The 17589-nt window shown below is 45.5% G+C and overlaps 2 protein-coding genes across 2 annotated transcripts in view; one reads left to right on the forward strand and one right to left on the reverse strand.

The window, feature by feature from the left end:
• Nucleotides 1-159: 159 nt before the first annotated feature.
• Nucleotides 160-13862, reverse strand: LOC145335587 (uncharacterized). The gene is made up of 4 exons (XM_080181394.1): nt 13832-13862; nt 12657-12772; nt 10668-11880; nt 160-2183 (listed from the first exon to the last, which is right to left on the reverse strand). Exons 3-4 carry the CDS (start codon nt 11783-11785, stop codon nt 1124-1126), a joined length of 2178 nt encoding a protein of 725 aa, XP_080037520.1. The 5' UTR covers nt 11786-11880; nt 12657-12772; nt 13832-13862; the 3' UTR covers nt 160-1123.
• Nucleotides 5662-17589, forward strand: part of LOC145335563 (uncharacterized) — a 45682-nt gene continuing 33754 nt past the window's right edge. The window contains exon 1 of the mRNA XM_080181370.1: nt 5662-6462. Within this exon, the coding sequence (XP_080037496.1) occupies nt 5664-6462 (799 nt within the window). The 5' untranslated portion in view covers nt 5662-5663. The remainder of the gene's footprint in view (nt 6463-17589) is intronic.

The following is a 17589-nucleotide window of genomic DNA, read 5'->3' on the forward strand; positions in this document are numbered from 1 at the left end:
GAGATGGCCCATATCCTGTGTATTCACTCATCAGGGTTGCAGCCTGTTTGTCTGTCTTTAAACTGCAGCCTGTCGGTTTAGTTTCTTGCCCAGTTATCCCAGAGTGCTTTACAAAACGCCATTTCAGTTGGCCTGTTTGGCTACAAAAGTATTATAGTACAAGACACTCCTCTTCTACAATCTGCAGTTTTTTTTTTAACTCAAGCACTACTGAAACAATCAGGTAATAAATGAATAAAAATTGCACTAATTGTCATCCCTTGTAAATCAGGAAGGCTATCATTCAGCACAGAGGGTCATTTGGAATTTCTCCCATTGACCAGTTGACAGGGATTATACTCTCCAACCATCTGAAGTGAATTCTTTACTTGAATCGTCCATGCAGTTATCAACTTGCAGTTTGGCTGATCAGCTGAGATTTTCTGCAGCATTTCATCAATCACCACGTGATTCCTTTCACAGAGTCCATCACTGAAAGGACTTTCAGCTGCTGTGTTCCTGACCAGAATGTTTATGTTTTCACACAAGTCTCAAAACTCATCATCCAGAAACCGAGTTGGTGCCACAGGTCCAGCCCCAAGTGCCAAGTGAAGGTTTACTGTTGGGATGTGACGGCATCTTCCAATAATTTTTATACATTGTACACTTTGCACTCGTCTCTTGTATGAGTCTCGTATACTCTTCATCATCTGCTCCTGTATCTTGAAGCAGGACTTTTAATCTTTGGTAAATAGCATGAACAAATTGTCTGTGTAGCTTTGAGATAATTTACATCTTTCCCTTCTGATTTTTATCAAAGCTCTCATTATTCCTTCTCAAACATTCAGATTGGAAACATCAGATATTTTTAAGCATTCTCTGTTACCACGTTATAATCCTGACAGCTTTATAGTGAAGGAGGAAACTGGTTCCAATCTTTATTTGGTATAGATTTATTCATAGAGTGAAACATTACAGGTATATAACTCTTAATACTATTCCATGCTCTGTCAGTAAGTGTCTATATGTGCTCATGGAAACATCTAATCAATGTCCTCTGCTTGTATATATTTAACCCCAAACTATACAATTAACACCCACAGTCAGAGTATTTCAAAGGTCTCTAATCGGTGAGATGCCGATATCAGCAGGTTGGATGACTCAGTGAATCATTTCCCACACTCTTCTCCATGTGAACTTGCTTGTGTTTCCACAGGCTGGAAGGATCAGCAAATCCCTTCCCACATTCAGAACAGGGGAAAGGCTTCTCCCCAGTGTGAACTCGACGGTGTGCACGCAAACTGGATGACTCAGTGAATCCTTTCCCACACACACAGCAGGTGAATGGCCTCTCCCCAGTGTGAACTCGCTGGTGTTTCCAGAGGCTGGAGGAATCAGTGAATCCCTTCCCACACTCAGTGCAACTGAACGGTCTTTCCCCAGAGTGAATTCGCTGGTGTGTCAGCAGACTAGTGGACCTAGTAAATCTCTTCCCACACACAGAGCAGGGGAATGGCCTCTCTCCAGTGTGAACTGCCTGGTGTCGCAGCAAGGTTGATAACTGAGTGAATCCCTTCCCACACACGGAGCAGGTGAATGACCTCTCCCCAGTGTGAACTGCCTGGTGGTTCTGCAGGGTAGATGATGCACTGAATCCTTTCCCACACACAGTGCAGGTGAATGGCCTGTCTCCAGTGTGGACTCGCTGATGTATCAGCAGGTGAGATGACCGAGTGAATCCCTTCCCACAGTCAGAGCAGGTGTATGGCCTCTCCCCAGTGTGAACTCTCTGGTGCTTCTGCAGAGCAGAGGAATTACTAAATCCCTTCCCACACTCTGAGCAGCTGAACAGTTTCTCCCTGGCGTGTATTCGTTGGTGTCTCCGCAGGTTGGATGAAAGAGTGAATCCCTTCCCACACACACAGCAAGGAAATGACCTCTCCCCAGTGTGAACTCGCTTATGTCTCCGGAGGCTGGACAAATCTCCGAACCCCTTCCCACACTCAATGCAGGTGAAAGGCCTTTCCCCTGTGTGAATGCGTCCATGTGTCAGAAGACAGGATGAATCAGTGAAACCCTTCCCACATTCAGAGCAGGTAAATGGCCTCTCCCCAGTGTGAATTTTCTGATGTGTCACCAGATTGGATAACTGAGAGAATCCCTTCCCACAATCAAGGCAAGTGAATGGCTTCTCCCCAGTGTGACTGCGTCGATGGATCTCCAGCTCACATGGTGCTTTGAATCCTTTTCCACAGTCCTCACATTTCCACTGTTTCTCCCTGATGCAGAAGGCCTTCTGTTCCTCCAGGTTTGACAATCAGATGAAGCCTTGTCCTCACCAAGAACAGATGTGCACTCCCTCTCAATGTAAATGGTGCAATGCTTTTCAGACTGTGTAGCCTGAACACTCTCATTCGGGTTTACACTTCTCAGAGATTTTCCAGTCTCACTGATGTTCAATCTTTTCCCACTGACAGAAAAAACAAACAATTCTTCTAGATTGAAAAGCCAGTGATATTCATGTTGTGATTATTGGAGTGACTGTCAGATCGGAATGTGATGTTTGTTTTGATGTTTCTGTCAGCAAATCCTCCCCTTCTAATACCCTGTGAAAGAAGTTTACAAAAGTCAATACCATCCATGTAGAAAAGAAATTCAGAACAGACAATTCTCAATCAACGAAACTATTTTTTCTTCTTTTATTCCTGAAAAGTTGTAAATCTCTGTTCCACAGCATGGCACAATTGTTAGCACTGCTGCCTCACAGGGCCAGGGACACCAAGTTCAGCCTCGGGTCACTGTCTGTGTGGATTTGCCCTTTCTCTCTGTATCTGCATGGGTTTTCTCAGGGTGCTTCACTTTCCTCCTGCAGTCCAACGATGAGCAGATTAGCCATTGAATTAGAATTGGCCATTCTAAATTGACCCTGGGTTCGGGGGATTAGTGGGGTGAATGTATGGGGTTATGGAATAAGGCCTGGGTGGGATTGTGTTCGATACAGACTCAGTGGCGCAAATGGCCTCCTTCTGCACTGTTCGGATTCTAAATATTCTGCCACTATTCTCATTCTGTTGTACCTAACATACATCCTCCAAATTCTCCTGAAAGTTCTGATAGAAATCTCCATGCTCACTGCTTGCAGTCCAGTAAACAGGCCTGAAAATCTTCGCCTAAATAAATATGTTGATCCCAAAGTGTTTCCCTGCAGCCCATTTCTACAGGCAGCCCCAGGAGTCACATTCTCTGGGTCTCAGATTCTCCCAATCAGTGGTTTTGTTCTGCTTTTTCCAGCTGCTCAGCCTCCCTCCCTCTCCATCTCCCAGTCACAGCTTCACTCTTCCCTTTCCCTCCTGAAAACCTCTCAGACCCGACCTCTTCCTCTTCTCTTTCTGTTCAACACAAACAAACTGTTTTACTCACTGATCTGGGACACAGGAAGAAGGTTCAGTCTGTGTGAAGCTCAACCTCCATTGTTACAAAGTCCACCCTCTGATTGGCTGGAGGACCAGAGTCCTTCCGGTCCGCCAGGGCTCCCGATTGGCCGGAGCCGCCAGCCTGTTGCCTGGACACCATGAGGTGTCGGGGAAGGGGAAGAACGGGCGGAGGCGGGGATCCTGGGTCCGCGCGACCGGGCCTGCGCACTGGAACCCCAGGACGTCACCTGGGAGCAAACTGATTCCTATTGGCTGATTCAGGGAGGGCTCCAGTGCAGATGTCACAAAGCTGCAGAGGGGCGTTCCCAACAGTCCGTCTCCCATTGGAGTACAAACACAACACTGCGGATTGGGCAACAGCTCCGCGCGTCCGGAGGTCAAAGTGTCTCCCATTCCCACGTGGGCTGAGGTTCCGCCCCCGTATTGTCTTCACGGCAGAGATTGACCAATGGGAACGTCTGGAGGACCTCGAATCCTCCAGCCAATCAGGGCGTGCGCTTTGTGCCAATGGTTGCACGGACCGCCCCCCCCCCATTGTGTGAATGAGGAGTTTGTGAAGCTGCTCATTACTGCCCAGTGAAGCTGCTGCTCCTCTCCCTCTGAATGAAGATTGAGCTTCACACATATGACAATCTCCTCCCCTGTCAAACATCAGTGAGTAAAACACTTCCTTATTCTATCCATTTATATTTCTTTCCTCATTCTGGGGGGAATTGGGGACTTGCAGCAACTGAAGGGAAAGGAAGTGAATCCAGGGAGGGTGCAGACTCTGGAAAGGCTGGCCCAAGTCTCTCTCTATTTCTCTCTTTTAAAGTTTATTTATTTGTCACAAATAAAGCTTACATTAACACTGCAATGAGATTACAGTGAAATTCCCTAGTTGCCACACTCTGGCGCCTGGTTAAGTCAATGCACCTGATCAGCACGTCTTTCAGACTGTGGGAGGAAACCGGAGCACCCGGACGAAACACACCCTGACACAGGGAGAATGTGCAAACTCCACACAGTGACCCAAGCCTGGAATCGAACCCAGGTCCTGTGCGGAGGTAGTGCTGACCACTGTGTCACCATGCAGCCCTTTCTCTCTCTCTCTCTCGCTAAAAGAGATTGACATCCTTTGCTCCCTCAGCTTGACACATTTATTTGGCCCCCTGAAACGATGGCCTCTTTCCTAATGTTCACAATTAGAGGAGTGGTTTCCCCAGCAGATGCTGACATTTAAGTACATAAATTAATATAGGACAGACAATAATATGGTATTTTTCAGATACATTATTTATTGATCTGTAATAAACCTCATGTATTATTTAGTCTTGCAATATAATACTTGAGTTATGTTGTATGTTTCTTGTTGTAGTTACAGCACAGAAAAAGTCAATTCAGCAACTTGAGTCCATGCTGACAATCTTTGGAGCAATCCAGTCAGTCCCATCCCCCTTCTATATCTCTCTCCCCTGCAAGGTTATTTCTTCAAGTGCCTGTCCAATTTCATTTTGGAATCATCGATTATGTCCAATTCCACCATTCTCATAAATAACAGGTTCCTGCTCATGCACATTCACTCAGAAATAAAGCTTGTCCTTGCATGATTTCTGTATCCTTAATCAGGTGATATAGTGTATATTAAATATATACATACATCTTGCCAGCAGCCTATGTGGTGGTTTTCAAGCCGTTGTGTCCTGGACAAAAAGCACTGAACATGCATCTGTCAATCAGGAGAATTAGGAGGGAGTATATTAGGTACAGCAGAGTGAGAATGGAGGGAGGGTGTGTGGGACGGACACTTACAGCTTTTGGAGAAGAGGCAGGAATATTCCATTGAAATTACAATTGTCTGTACTGAATTTCTATCCCGTCCTGACTGTGTTAACTTTTGTAAACTCTTTTCACAGGACACTTGAAGAGGATTTGCATTTGAAAAATTCAAACCAAATGTCACATCAAGATCTGACAGTCACTCAATTCATTGGGATCTGAATATCATTGTGCTTCAATTGTGGAAGGAGAAATGTTTGCCTGTTCCATCTGTGAGAAATGATTTCAACATCAGTGTAGCTGGAAAAGCACCGAGACACACACACACACACGAGTGAGAGTGTTCCAGTGAACTGACTGTGGAAAGAGCTTCACACAGTTGGTCAAAAAAATCACACCATTCACAGTGGGGAGAAACCGTACTCAAGTTCCACGTGTGGATGAGGCTTCAACTGATCAACCAACATGGAGGGACATAAGGATTCCGGCGCCATGGAGAAACCGTGGGAATGTGGGGACTGTGGGAAGAGATTCTACACCCCATCTGCATTGGAAACTCATCATCGTGTTCACACAGGTGAAAGGCCATTCACCTGCATTGAATGTGGGAAGGGATTCACTCAGTCATCCACCCTGCTGAAACACCAACAAATTCACACTGGAGAGAAACCGTTTATCTGTTCTCAGCGTGGGAAGGGATTCAGTAATTCATCTCACCTGCTCACACACAAGCGTGTTCACACTGGGGAGAGGCCATTCACCTGCTCTGAATGTGGAAAAGGATTCACTCAGTCATCCAACCTTCTGATGCACCAGCGGGCTCACACTGGGGAGAGGCCATTTACCTGCTCAGAATGTGGGAAGGGATTCAGTGATTCATCCGCCCTCCTGACACACGAGCGAGTTCACACTGGAGAGAGGCCATTCATCTGCTCCGAGTGTGGGAAGAGATTCCCTCAGTCGTCCAACCTGCTGACGCACCAGCGGATTCACACTGGAGAGAGACCATTCATCTGCTCTGAATGTGGGAAGGGATTCATTCAGTTGTCTCATTTGCAGACACACCAGCGAGTTCACAATGGGGAAAGGCCATTTACCTGCTCTGAGTGTGGGAAGGGATTCATTCAATCATGCAACCTAGTGATGCACCAGCAAGTCCACACTGGGGAGAGGCCATCCATCTGCTCCGAGTGTGGGAAGGGATTCAGAGATTCATCCACCCTTCTGAGACACCAGCGCATTCACACTGGGGAGAGGCCATTCACCTGCTGTGTGTGTGGGAAGGGATTTGGTCAGTTATGCAGCCTGCAGAGACATCGGCAAGTTCACACTGGAAGCGTTTGTTAGACTGCTCTGAGAGTGGGAAGGGATTCATTCAGTCGTCCTGCCTGGTGACACACCAGCAAGTTCACAAGTGAAAGCAATGATTAGATTCTGCTGTTAATCAGATCCAGCACTGAACTATGTTCATCTTGAAAGTTGTTAAAGTGGGAGAGCGCGGCTGGCGGTTAGAGCCCCGCCCACCCCCACGTGGACTCGGGTTCCGCCCCCTTATTGTCTACATGCGGCAGATTGGCCAATGGCAACCAGACAGGCACTGGTCCTCCAGCCAATCACATTCCCGGCGTGCGTCAATGGCAGCATGGACCTTCATGCATTGTCTGCCCAGCAAAGCTGCTGTTCCTGTCTCTCTGAATGAAGATTGAGGTTCAGACAGATTAATATTGTACTGCCGCTGCGTTATATATTTCAGTCATTCATATCTTGCTTCTTATCGTCATTAGTTTTTGGATTTCTCTTCCACAGGATCAGTTGAGGCTGAGGGTCATTGATTGAAGATTAAAGATAGAGGGATGATAGGAGATGAGGTCCTTAATATAATTACTGTTACTAGAGAGGTAGTGCTTGGTAGACTAACGGGACTGAAGGTAGACAAGTCCCCGGGACGAGATGGAATGCATCCCAGGGTTCTGAAAGAAATGGCAGAAGTAATAGCAGATGCCTTAGTAATTATTTATCAAAATTCGCTGGACTCTGGGGAAGTGCCGGAAGATTGGAAAACGGCTAATGTTACGTTGCTGTTTAAAAAAGGTAGCAGACAAAAGGCAGGGAATTATAGGCCGGTTAGCTTAACGTCTGTAGTTGGAAAAATGCTAGAACCCATCATCAAAGAAGAAATAGCAGGACACCTAGAAAAGAACGGTTTGATCAAGCAGACGCAGCACGGATTCGTGAAGGGGAAGTCGTGTTTAACAAATTTATTGGATTTCTATGAGGATGTGACTAATGCGGTAGACAAAGGGGAACTGGTGGATGTGGTGTTTTTAGATTTCCAAAAGGCTTTTGATAAGGTGCCTCACTAAAGGTTGCTGCAGAAGGTTAGGGTGCACGGAGTTGGGGGTAAGGCGTTAGCATGGATAGAGGATTGGCTGTCTAATAGGAAGCAGAGAGTTAGAATCAATGGGTGTTATTCTGGTTGGCAGTTGGTGGAGTGCCGCAGGGATTGGTGCTGGGGCCTCAACTGTTTACCATTTACATAGATGATCTGGAGGAGGGGGCGAAATTTACATAGATGATCTGGAGTGTAGGGTGACGAAATTTGCTGATGACACAAAGATGAATGGAAAAGCAAATGCGTGGAGGGTGTGGAAAGTCTGCAGAGAGATCTGGATAGGCTGAGCGAGTGGGCGAGGACCTGGCAGATGGAGTATAATGTTAGCAAGTGTGAGGTTATCCACTTTGGTAGAAATAATAGTAGGAGGGATTATTATTTAAAAGGCAAAAAGCTGCAGCATGCTATGATGCAGAGGGACCTGGGGGTCCTTGTGCACGAATCGCAAAAACCCAGTCTGCAGGTGCAGCAGGTGATCAAGAAGGTGAATGGAATGCTGGCCTTTATAGCGAGGGGGATAGAATATAAAAGCAGGGAGGTCTTGCTGCAACTGTACAGGGCACTGGTGAGGCCACAGCTGGAGTACTGTGTGCAGTTTTGGTTGCCGCACTTGCGGAAGGATATATTGGCCTTGGAGGGAATGCAGAGATGGTTCACTGGGCTGATACCGGAGATGAGGGGGTTAGCTTATGAAGACAGACTGAATAAACTGGGTCTGTACTCGTTGGAGTTTAGAAGACTGAGGGGGGATCTTATAGAGACATATAAGATAATGAAGGGGATAGATAGGGTAGAGGTAGAGAGATTCTTCCCGCTTAGAAAGGATAGCAGAACTAGAGGGCACAGCCTCAAAATAAGGTGGGGGGGGGTGGCAGTTTAGATTGGAGTTGAGGAGGAACTTCTTCACTCAAAGGGTGGTGAATCTCTGGAATTCTCTGCCCGTTGAAGCGGTGGAGGCTACCTCGCTGAATATATTTAAGTCACAGGTAGATAGGTTTCTGATAAGACAGGGGAATTAAGGGTTATGGGGAGAAAGCGGGAAAGTGGAACTGATCCACTTCAGATCAGTCATGATCTTATTGATTGGCGGGGCAGGCTAGATGGCCTACTCCTGCTCCTATTTCTTATGTTCTTAAATCCAATGTACTGTTTGGAACCACATCCCGAGTTAGGGTGAAATATTAGTTAAGGTGAGATATTAGGGTGAATGTTGGTTCAAGTGAGGTGTTAGTTAGGGTTCAGATTCAGGGTGTAGGTTTGGATCTTGCTGTTTGGAGCTGATCATACAGATAAAGTTTGGGATCTTGCTGTGTCTGTGTGTGGTTCCAGTAAGGTTTATATTATCTGTGTTAGGACCAGATTCTTGTTTCCCAAATGTTAAGTATTAACAGATATTTGTTTGTTACTTGGAACAGTATACTTGGCTGTTAAGGTTTATACAATATCATGGGTTTTTTTGTAATTGATAAAAGTTATGCCAATTTTCTTATTATATGTTAACTGTGTTCTTAAATAAGATTTTACATTGTTTATAATGGGATTGTGAAAATCACATTGCGTGTTCCCATGTGATTCTGTGGTTTATGAGAGCAGATCTTCCTGTGTTAGGATATTCTGTTGGTATCAGGATGTTTAAGTGTTTATGTGTTCTACAATTTCCTTGAATTCAGTATTGTTTTTCATCAGTCTCTGATGTGGAAATCAAATTATGGCTTCAACCATCAGTAAATGGGTGCACTATATTTGTCTATGTGACTGTGAGAGTGTCACATTGTGTGGGTTGTTATGGGGTGTTGTCTATCCCTATCTCTCTCTGTCTGTGTTGGTTTGAAGAAACCTTCACGAACTGGTGCCCGTTGTTTTCTTCATAAAATCCCTACAATACAGGAGATTATTCAGCTCACTGAGCCTGCACTGACAACAATCCCACCCTATCCCCATAACCCCACATCTATTACCCTGCCAATTCCCCTGAAATTAGGGTCAATTTAGCATGGCCAATCAACCTAACCAGCACGTCTTTGGAGTGTGGGAGGAAACCAGAGCATCCGGAGGAAACCCACGCAGGCACAGGGAGAATGTGCAAACTCCACACAGACAGTGACCCAAGCCTGGTGCTGTGAGGCAGCAGTGCTTACCACGTGTCACCATGCTGCCCTTGTGTTAGTATGTCTTGTGTTAGTTTAAGCGCTGCAGTTTGGAGAGGAAAGGGAGGCTGGAGATGGGGAGTAAATTATAAGGAGGTGGGTCAAGGCATTGTTTTTTTGACAAGGGGATGCTGAAGGCAAATTTGAAAGAGGGGCAGTGCTTGAGAGAATCGTTGACAATGTCCGCGGACACAGGGAAGTAGGAGATCAGTAGTTTAGTGGGAATAGGGGCGATGGAGTAGGAGGTGGGGCTCATGGGCAAAAATGAGCCCTAAGAGGCCCTATAGAAGAGAAACTAGAGAAAGATGTGGGTTCAGGCCTCAGGAAAGGATAAAATTTAGAGAGAGTTTGGCCTTGTGGAAAGGAGGGAATTAGCAGAGACAGCTGATCAGATTGTCTCAATCTTAGTGACAAAGGAACTCCATGAAATCGTCATATTCCACCTGTCTGCATGGGTTTCCCCGGATCCTCTCGTTTCCTCCCGTAGTCCAAAGATGCTTGGGTTAAGTGGATTATTAAATTATCTCTTAGTGTCCAAAATGTGTATCTTAGGGGGATTAGCCACGCCACACTTGTAGGATTATGGGTATTGGGCAGGGGTGGGTGTGGACTTGAGTAAGAAGCTCTTTTGGAGAGTTGGTGCAGACTCCATGGGCCAAATGGCCTCCTTCTGCACTGTAGGGATTGTTACATATGTTCTAACAGTCTAACTTGTTGGAGGTGAGGATGGAGGAGACAGGGGAGAGGAAGACCTCTTAAAAAGGATCTGAATTGCATGAGAGATATCGAAAAGTTCAACACCATGCATATATTCAACACAAAACTGATTTATTTGACTTTTAGTGAGAATATTAGGCCCTGTAAATGGCTGAGGTTTACCACCAGTGTAAACAGACCCTAATGAACATGGTTCAGTCCTGAATGTGACTGACAGCAAAATTCAATCAATATAGTTACTTGTGAAGTCTCTGGTGTCTGAGCAGGTGCGATGAAGTCATGAATCTCTTCCCACATTCAGAGCAGGTGAACGGTCTCTCCCCGGTGTGAATTCTCTGGTGTACAGTGAGTTGAGAAGATTGCCTGAATCCAGTCCCACAGTGAAGGCACCTGAACGGTCTCTCGTCAGTGTGAGCACGTTGATGGAACATCAGTTCCCCAGAACTTTTATAGCACTTCCCACAGTCTGGGCATTTAAAAGGTCTCTCGTCATTGTGAACTCGCTGGTGTGTCAGCAGAATGGTTGATGTAGTAAATCCTTTCCCACACTCAGAGCAGGTGAATGGCCTCACCGCAGAGTGAACTCTCTGGTGTTTCAGTAAGCCAGTTGACTGAGTGAATCCCTTCCCACACTCAGAGCAGGTAAACAGCCTTTCCCCAGAGTGAATTCGCTGGTGTTTCAGCAGGTCAGATGACTGGGTGAATCCCCTTCCACAGTTGGAGCAGGTGAACGGCCTCTCCCCAGTGTGAATGCGCTGATGTACAGTGAGTACAGATGATCGCCTGAACCCAGTCCCACAGTGAGAGCACCTGAATGGTCTTTCTCCTGTGTGAACTCGCTGATGTACAGTGAGTTGAGATGATCGTCTGAACCCAGTCCCACATTGAGAGCACATGAACGGTTTCTCATCAGCGTGAGTACGTTGATGGGACATCAGCACCCCAGAACTTTTAAAACACCTTGTGCAGTCTGGACATTTGAAAGGTCTTTTGTCAGTGTGAACTCGCTGGTGACTCAGCAGTTTGGCTGAAATACTGAATCTTTTCCCACACTCGGAACAGGTGAATGGTTTCTCGCTGGAGTGAACTCGCTGGTGTTTGGAAAGGTCGGATAACTGAATGAATCCCTTCCCACACACAGAACAGGTGAAAGGCCTCTCCCCAGTGTGGCTGCGCCGATGCATTTCCAGCTTGGACGGGGAAATGAATCCTTTCCCACAGTCCCCACATTTCCATGGTTTCTCCTTAGTTTGACTGCACTTGTGGTTTGACAGGCCAGGTGATTGGTTGAAGCCTTGTGCACACACGTAACATGTGTATGGCTTCTCTCCACTGTGAACGATGCTTTTTCCTTCCATGTTTAAAATCTGACAATATTCAGTTCAGAATAGATTGAGCAACTCTGTCCAATATTGATGTTATCTTTTATTTGAGCTTCTGGACTGCAATTCCCCTGTGAAATTAATTTAAAACACAAAAAAAGGGAGTGAGAGAAAACCATTAAAACACAAAGGCAGATTGTGAAATTGAGCTGAACAAATCTGGTAAGTTGTGGGTCCGGCTCTTGGAAAAAGTGACGGTGAAAACTGCTGGTGGTTGAGGCAGAGTCCTTGAATATCTTTAAGGCAGAACTGGATAGATTCTTGATAAGCAAATGGGTGGAAGGTTATTGGGAATAGGCAGGAATGTGAAGTTAAGGTGAAAATTAGATCAGCCACAGAGTGCAGCAGATTCAAGTGGCCTACTCCTGCTCCTAATCTGTATGTAAAAAGTACAGGAGATGTGAGGAAGCATGCTATTACACAGCAAGTGGCAATGACCTGAAACTTGCTGCCTACGAGTTGGGTGGAAATGGACACGATGAATAATTTCAAAACAAAATTGGATAGACACTAGAGGGAAATAAAGCTGCAGAGATATGAGGATAGAGCAGGGTATTGGGACTGACTGGATTGCTGTAGACAGCTTGCATGGATCCAATGGGCTGAATGGCCTCTGCACCAGAATGACACTTTCTTGATATCTCACTTTCTAATTTAACCCTGGGAGTTCAGATATCACTCAGATACATCTGCTCTACACTGTCTCCAGGGCAATTATGTCCTGTTGCCCGGAACTGAGCACAGTTCTCCAGATGCGGTCTAACCAGGGTTTGTCAATCTCGGGGCCTTTCCAGTCACACTGAGACCCGAAATCTTCTCTCTCAGACACAATCAACAAAACTGTTACCTTCCACATTCAGAGGCTGCCGATATTTAGGTTCTGATGTATTGAGTGATGCCATCAGATCACAATGTGATGTTTGATTTGAGTTTCCCATATGTCAATTCTCCACTTCCAGCACCCTGTAAATTTATAGAAACCATCACAGTCAGTCCAGGATAGAAATTCATAACATTCTCTCCTCCAAGTTGCCAAATGTGATTAAATGTTTTCTGGAGGTTTTATCATGTCTTTGCTATTGTGCCCATCCTCCAACCACTAATCAGTCAACACATCCTTCCCTGCTGCCTTCCTGGGCCAACTGGAAAGCAAAAAAGATTGACAGTCAGACAAACAACTTTTATCCATTTTTATATCTGATGAAGGGAAATTTTCAAAGGAAAATGATAACAAAATGTCCTGAATGTTTTAGAGACTGAGGTTTGAATCCCACTACAGTAGATGGTGAAATTTGAATTCAATAAAAATCTGGAATTGAAAGTCCAATGATAACCATGAAATCATTGACGATTGTTGTAAAAAGCCAACTGGTTCACTAATGTCCTTGAGCCAGGGAAATCTGCTACCTTATCTGGTCAGGTCTATGTGTGATTCCAGATCCACAACAGTGTGATTGGTTGACTCTTAAAATGCTCTCTGAAGTGCACTCAGTTCAAGGGCAAATAAAGATGGACAATAAGTGCTGGCCCAGCCAGTGGCAGCCACATCCCCTGAGTGCATTGGGAAACAAATCTCCCATCCTTAACTGGTCTGGCCTAAATATGACTCCAAACCACAGAGATGCGGTTGACTCTTAAAATGCCCTGTGAGATGGTCTAGCAAGCTACTCAGCTGAAGGACAATTAGGGATGGGCAATAAATACTGGCTCAGCCAGCGACTCCCACATTTCCTGAATGAATTAAAAGAATCCCTGGAGACTCCAGTCCAATCCGGGAGAGTTGGTAACTGGTCCAGGCCCTCAGCGCATGCGCCCTGTTGTACATTGTTCCCATAAAGATGGCGGCCGGTAACCCGGGCCTGGAGCCGCTCAGCTCCGACTCTATTCGGTGCGCGATTGAAACGGTACCGGGAACATATTATCTGGAGTGAAGCCTCTACGGGATATTTAGTAACCCTCCCAGCCCATTCCGCTGCTTCTATCCCTCCCCGGTCACCCAGCGGCTCCATTACTGAACCTCACTCCATTGTTTCTTCGCGGCTCCTCGCAGCTCCAGTCACAGCCCGGAATGCGCATGCTCCGGTCAGAGCCAGGTACCGCGCTTGCGCAAGGCGGTGCTATAATGTGGATAGGGCATATTCTCACCCGCAGAGAATGTTGGATAATCACCCGGCCATTCACATTGGTTTTGTTAAATAGAAAATATGGTTTGCAATCTGAATATGATTGGTACGACTGGGCCATAGTAACAACTGTATTAAATCGATTGATATAGAACTAAGGACTCGGGTAGTACAGTGGCAAGCACTGCTGTCTCACAGCCAGGGAACCAGGTTCAATTTTGGCCTCGGGTCATTGTCTATGGGGACTTTGCATGTTCTCCCCATATCTGTGTGGATTTGCTCCCACAGACCAAAGATGTGCAGGTTAGGTTAATTGGCTATGCTAAAATGCCCCTTAGTGTCAGGGGGATTAACAGGGTGAACAGTTGGGGTTATAGGGATAGTGCATGGGTAGGATTATTGTCAGCATAGGCTTAATGGGCTGAATGGCCTCCTGTAGGAACTCTATGAATCTATGAGCATACGCTGTCCACTAAGTTTGGTCCTGGGTCTAACTGACAACAGAACAAACATCTACAGTTAGAAGTGAATGCATCGGGCTCTCAGCAGGTTTTCCCCATAGACAGAACGATTAAACTGCCCCTCGCCAATAAGAATGCTGACATTGGATCAAATGCTTTGAGTTTTTAAAATCAGAGTATAAGCCACTGAGGAAAACAAAGGAAATCCCTTTGCACATGTGAATTGTCTAAGTGTTGTCCGCCTAGTTTGTGTTGTTCAATCAATAAATGAGATGACTGAGTGAATCCATGTGAAGGACACTGTGTCATGATGTGGAGATGTCGGCATTGGACTGGGGTAAACATGTAAGAAGTCTCACAACACCAGGTTAAAGTCCAATGGGTTTATTTGGTAGTAAATGCCATTAGCTTTCAGAGCGCTATTCCTTCGTCAGGTGAGTGGGGAGTTCTGTTCACAAACACAATTTACAGAATACTGATTAACTGTAAAGATTCACATTCTAATTTGCTATTCAAGTCTTAGAGGTGCAGACAGTGTGAGTGCAGATAGGATTAAGCATAGGTTAAAGAGATGTGTACTGTCTTCAGGCAGGACAGTAAGTGAGATGTTGCAAGCCCACTTAAATCATGGGGGTTACAGATAATGTGACATGAACCCAAGATTCCGGTTGAGGCCATCCTCATATGTGTGGAACCTGGCTATCAGTTTCTGCTCAGTGATTCTGTGCTGTTGTATTCCTGAAGGCCACCTTGGAGAACATTTACCTGAAGATCAGAGGCTGAATGCCCATGACCGCTGAAATGTTTGCCACGACAACAGATGAATGAACACCGCTTGACAATCACCAGGCAAGACTGTACTCTTCCTGTTGGTGAACACTTCACGCAGATTCGCTGAGCAGAAACTGATAGCTAAGTTCTGCACACACGAGGACGGCCTCAACCAGGATCTTAGCTTCATGTCACACTATCTGTAACCCCCATGACTTGCCTGAACTTGCAACATCTCACTTACTGTCCTGTCTGGAGACAATACACGTCTCTAACCTATGCTTAATGCTATCTCCACTCACATTGTCTGCACCTTCAAGACTTGATTTGCTAATTAGCTGTAAAGACTCGCATTCTAATCAGTATTTTGTAAACTGTGTGTATCTTTATATGTCCTGTTTGTGATCAGAACTCCCCCCTCACATGACGAAGGAGCAGCGCTCCGAAAGCTAGTAGCGTTTACTACTAAATAAACCTGTTAGACTTTAACCTGGTGTTGTGAGACTTCTTACAAGGACAGTGTGTGTCAGAGTGCAGCAGTCCCTCCATGTCAGACTGGAGTGTCAGCCTAGATAATGTGCTCAGCTTGATGAGTATTTCCTGTTATTGATGTGGATCATTCAGAAACAATGGACTCTGATGATGGCATCCAGTTCTGCTGTGATGATGTCATAGAGACTATTACATCACAGTGGAGCCTTAGTGATGAAAACAGTTTTGTTTCAGGTGGCAGCAAGTCCACTACTGATAAATCTGAAATGAAAATAGTGGGAATGAAAGCACCCCAAGGTATTTCAGCCACAAATGAGCTGGGATGGGGTGAAGACAGGTGATATTATGGAGATTGAAATATCTGGTATTGGTGATGGTGTGGATGTGTGGTCAGAAATTCATCTTGGGGTCAAATCTGACACCGAGATTGTTAAGAGTATGGTTCAGCCTCAGACAGTTCCCAAGGAGAGGGAGATGGACTATAAGATGTCGCAGCAGAAGGAGGCTATTTGGCCCATCAAGTTTGCTCTGCCATTCAATGAAATCATGACTGATCACGTGATTATCTGCAACTCCACTTTCTTGCCTTATCCCCATAAACCTTGATTCCCTTACTGATTAAGAAAAAAAATTGATCTCAGCCTTGAGCATATCTAATGATGCAGCCTGTACAGCCATTTGCAGGAAAGAATTCCACAGATTCACTACCTTCTGAGAAGAAATTCCTCCTCATCACTATCTTAATTGGATGACCCCCTTACTCTGAGTGGTGAGGGAACAGAAATTTTAGTGGTGACTGAAGACAGTGGCTTTGGTCTTTCCAATTTTTAACTGGAGAGAATTTCTGCTCATCCAGAACTGAACGTGGGATAAGCAGTTTGATAATTTAGTAACAGTGGAGGAATGGAGAGGGATGGGGGTGAGGTAGAACTCGGTGTTGTCAATGTACGTGTGAAAACTAACACGCTGCTTTTGGATAACGTCACTCAGTGGCAGCATGTAGACGGGAAATGGGAGGAACCAAGGATACCTCAGTGGACACAAATTCAGGGGTTTTGGAGAGAAAAGGAGGTTGGCGATGGGGCAGTAATTTGCAAAGATAGTAATGTTTAGTGATTTTTTTTTAAGATGGGCGATGATGGTACATTTAAACTAAGAGCGCAGTAAGAAATGGGAGAGAATAGTCAACAGTGTCAGCGAACATGGGGAAGGTGGATGGTCAGTAGTTTTGTGAGAATGGAGTCAAGCGAGTTGAAGGCAGGTCTCATGGACAAGATGAGCTCAGAGGGAGATCGAAGGTAGGAGAGAAAGATAGAGCTCTGACAAGGAGGAACTTTACAGACACTTTGGTCTGGTGGTCTGTGGAAGGGAGGGAAGCAGCAAAGGCAGCTGATTGGATTGGCTCAATCTTAGTCACAAGGAACCAAAGAATCTGTACAGTGCAGAAAGAGGCCTTTTGGCCCATCGAGTCTGTACTGACTCTGAAAAAGCATCCCACCCAAGCCTTCCCCTCCACGCCATCCCTGTAACCCCACATATTTACCATGGCTAATCCACCCAAACTACACATCTTTGGACACTTGGGTGCAATTTAGCATAGCTAATTCACCTAACCTGCACATCTTTGGAGTGTGGGAAGAAACTAGAGAATGCGGAGGAAATCCATGCAGACACGGGGAGAAAGTGCAATCTCCATATCGTCACATAAGGCCAGAATCAAACCTGGGTCCCTGGCACTAAGGAAGCAGTACTAAACACTGTGTCATCTTAAACGACTCACACTTGTCGGAGGTGAGGATGGAGGCAACAGGGAGAGCTCTTTAAAAGGAAATAATTTGTGATTGAGATATTAAAAAAGACTTGATACACCTTGTTGAATACGAAGCTGGTGTAGTTGACTTTTATCAAGAATGCCAACTCCTATAACTAACCT

Source organism: Carcharhinus amblyrhynchos, unplaced genomic scaffold (assembly GCF_965287045.1).
Source record: "Carcharhinus amblyrhynchos unplaced genomic scaffold, sCarAmb.v2.hapA scaffold_39, whole genome shotgun sequence".
Lineage (NCBI taxonomy): Eukaryota > Metazoa > Chordata > Chondrichthyes > Carcharhiniformes > Carcharhinidae > Carcharhinus > Carcharhinus amblyrhynchos.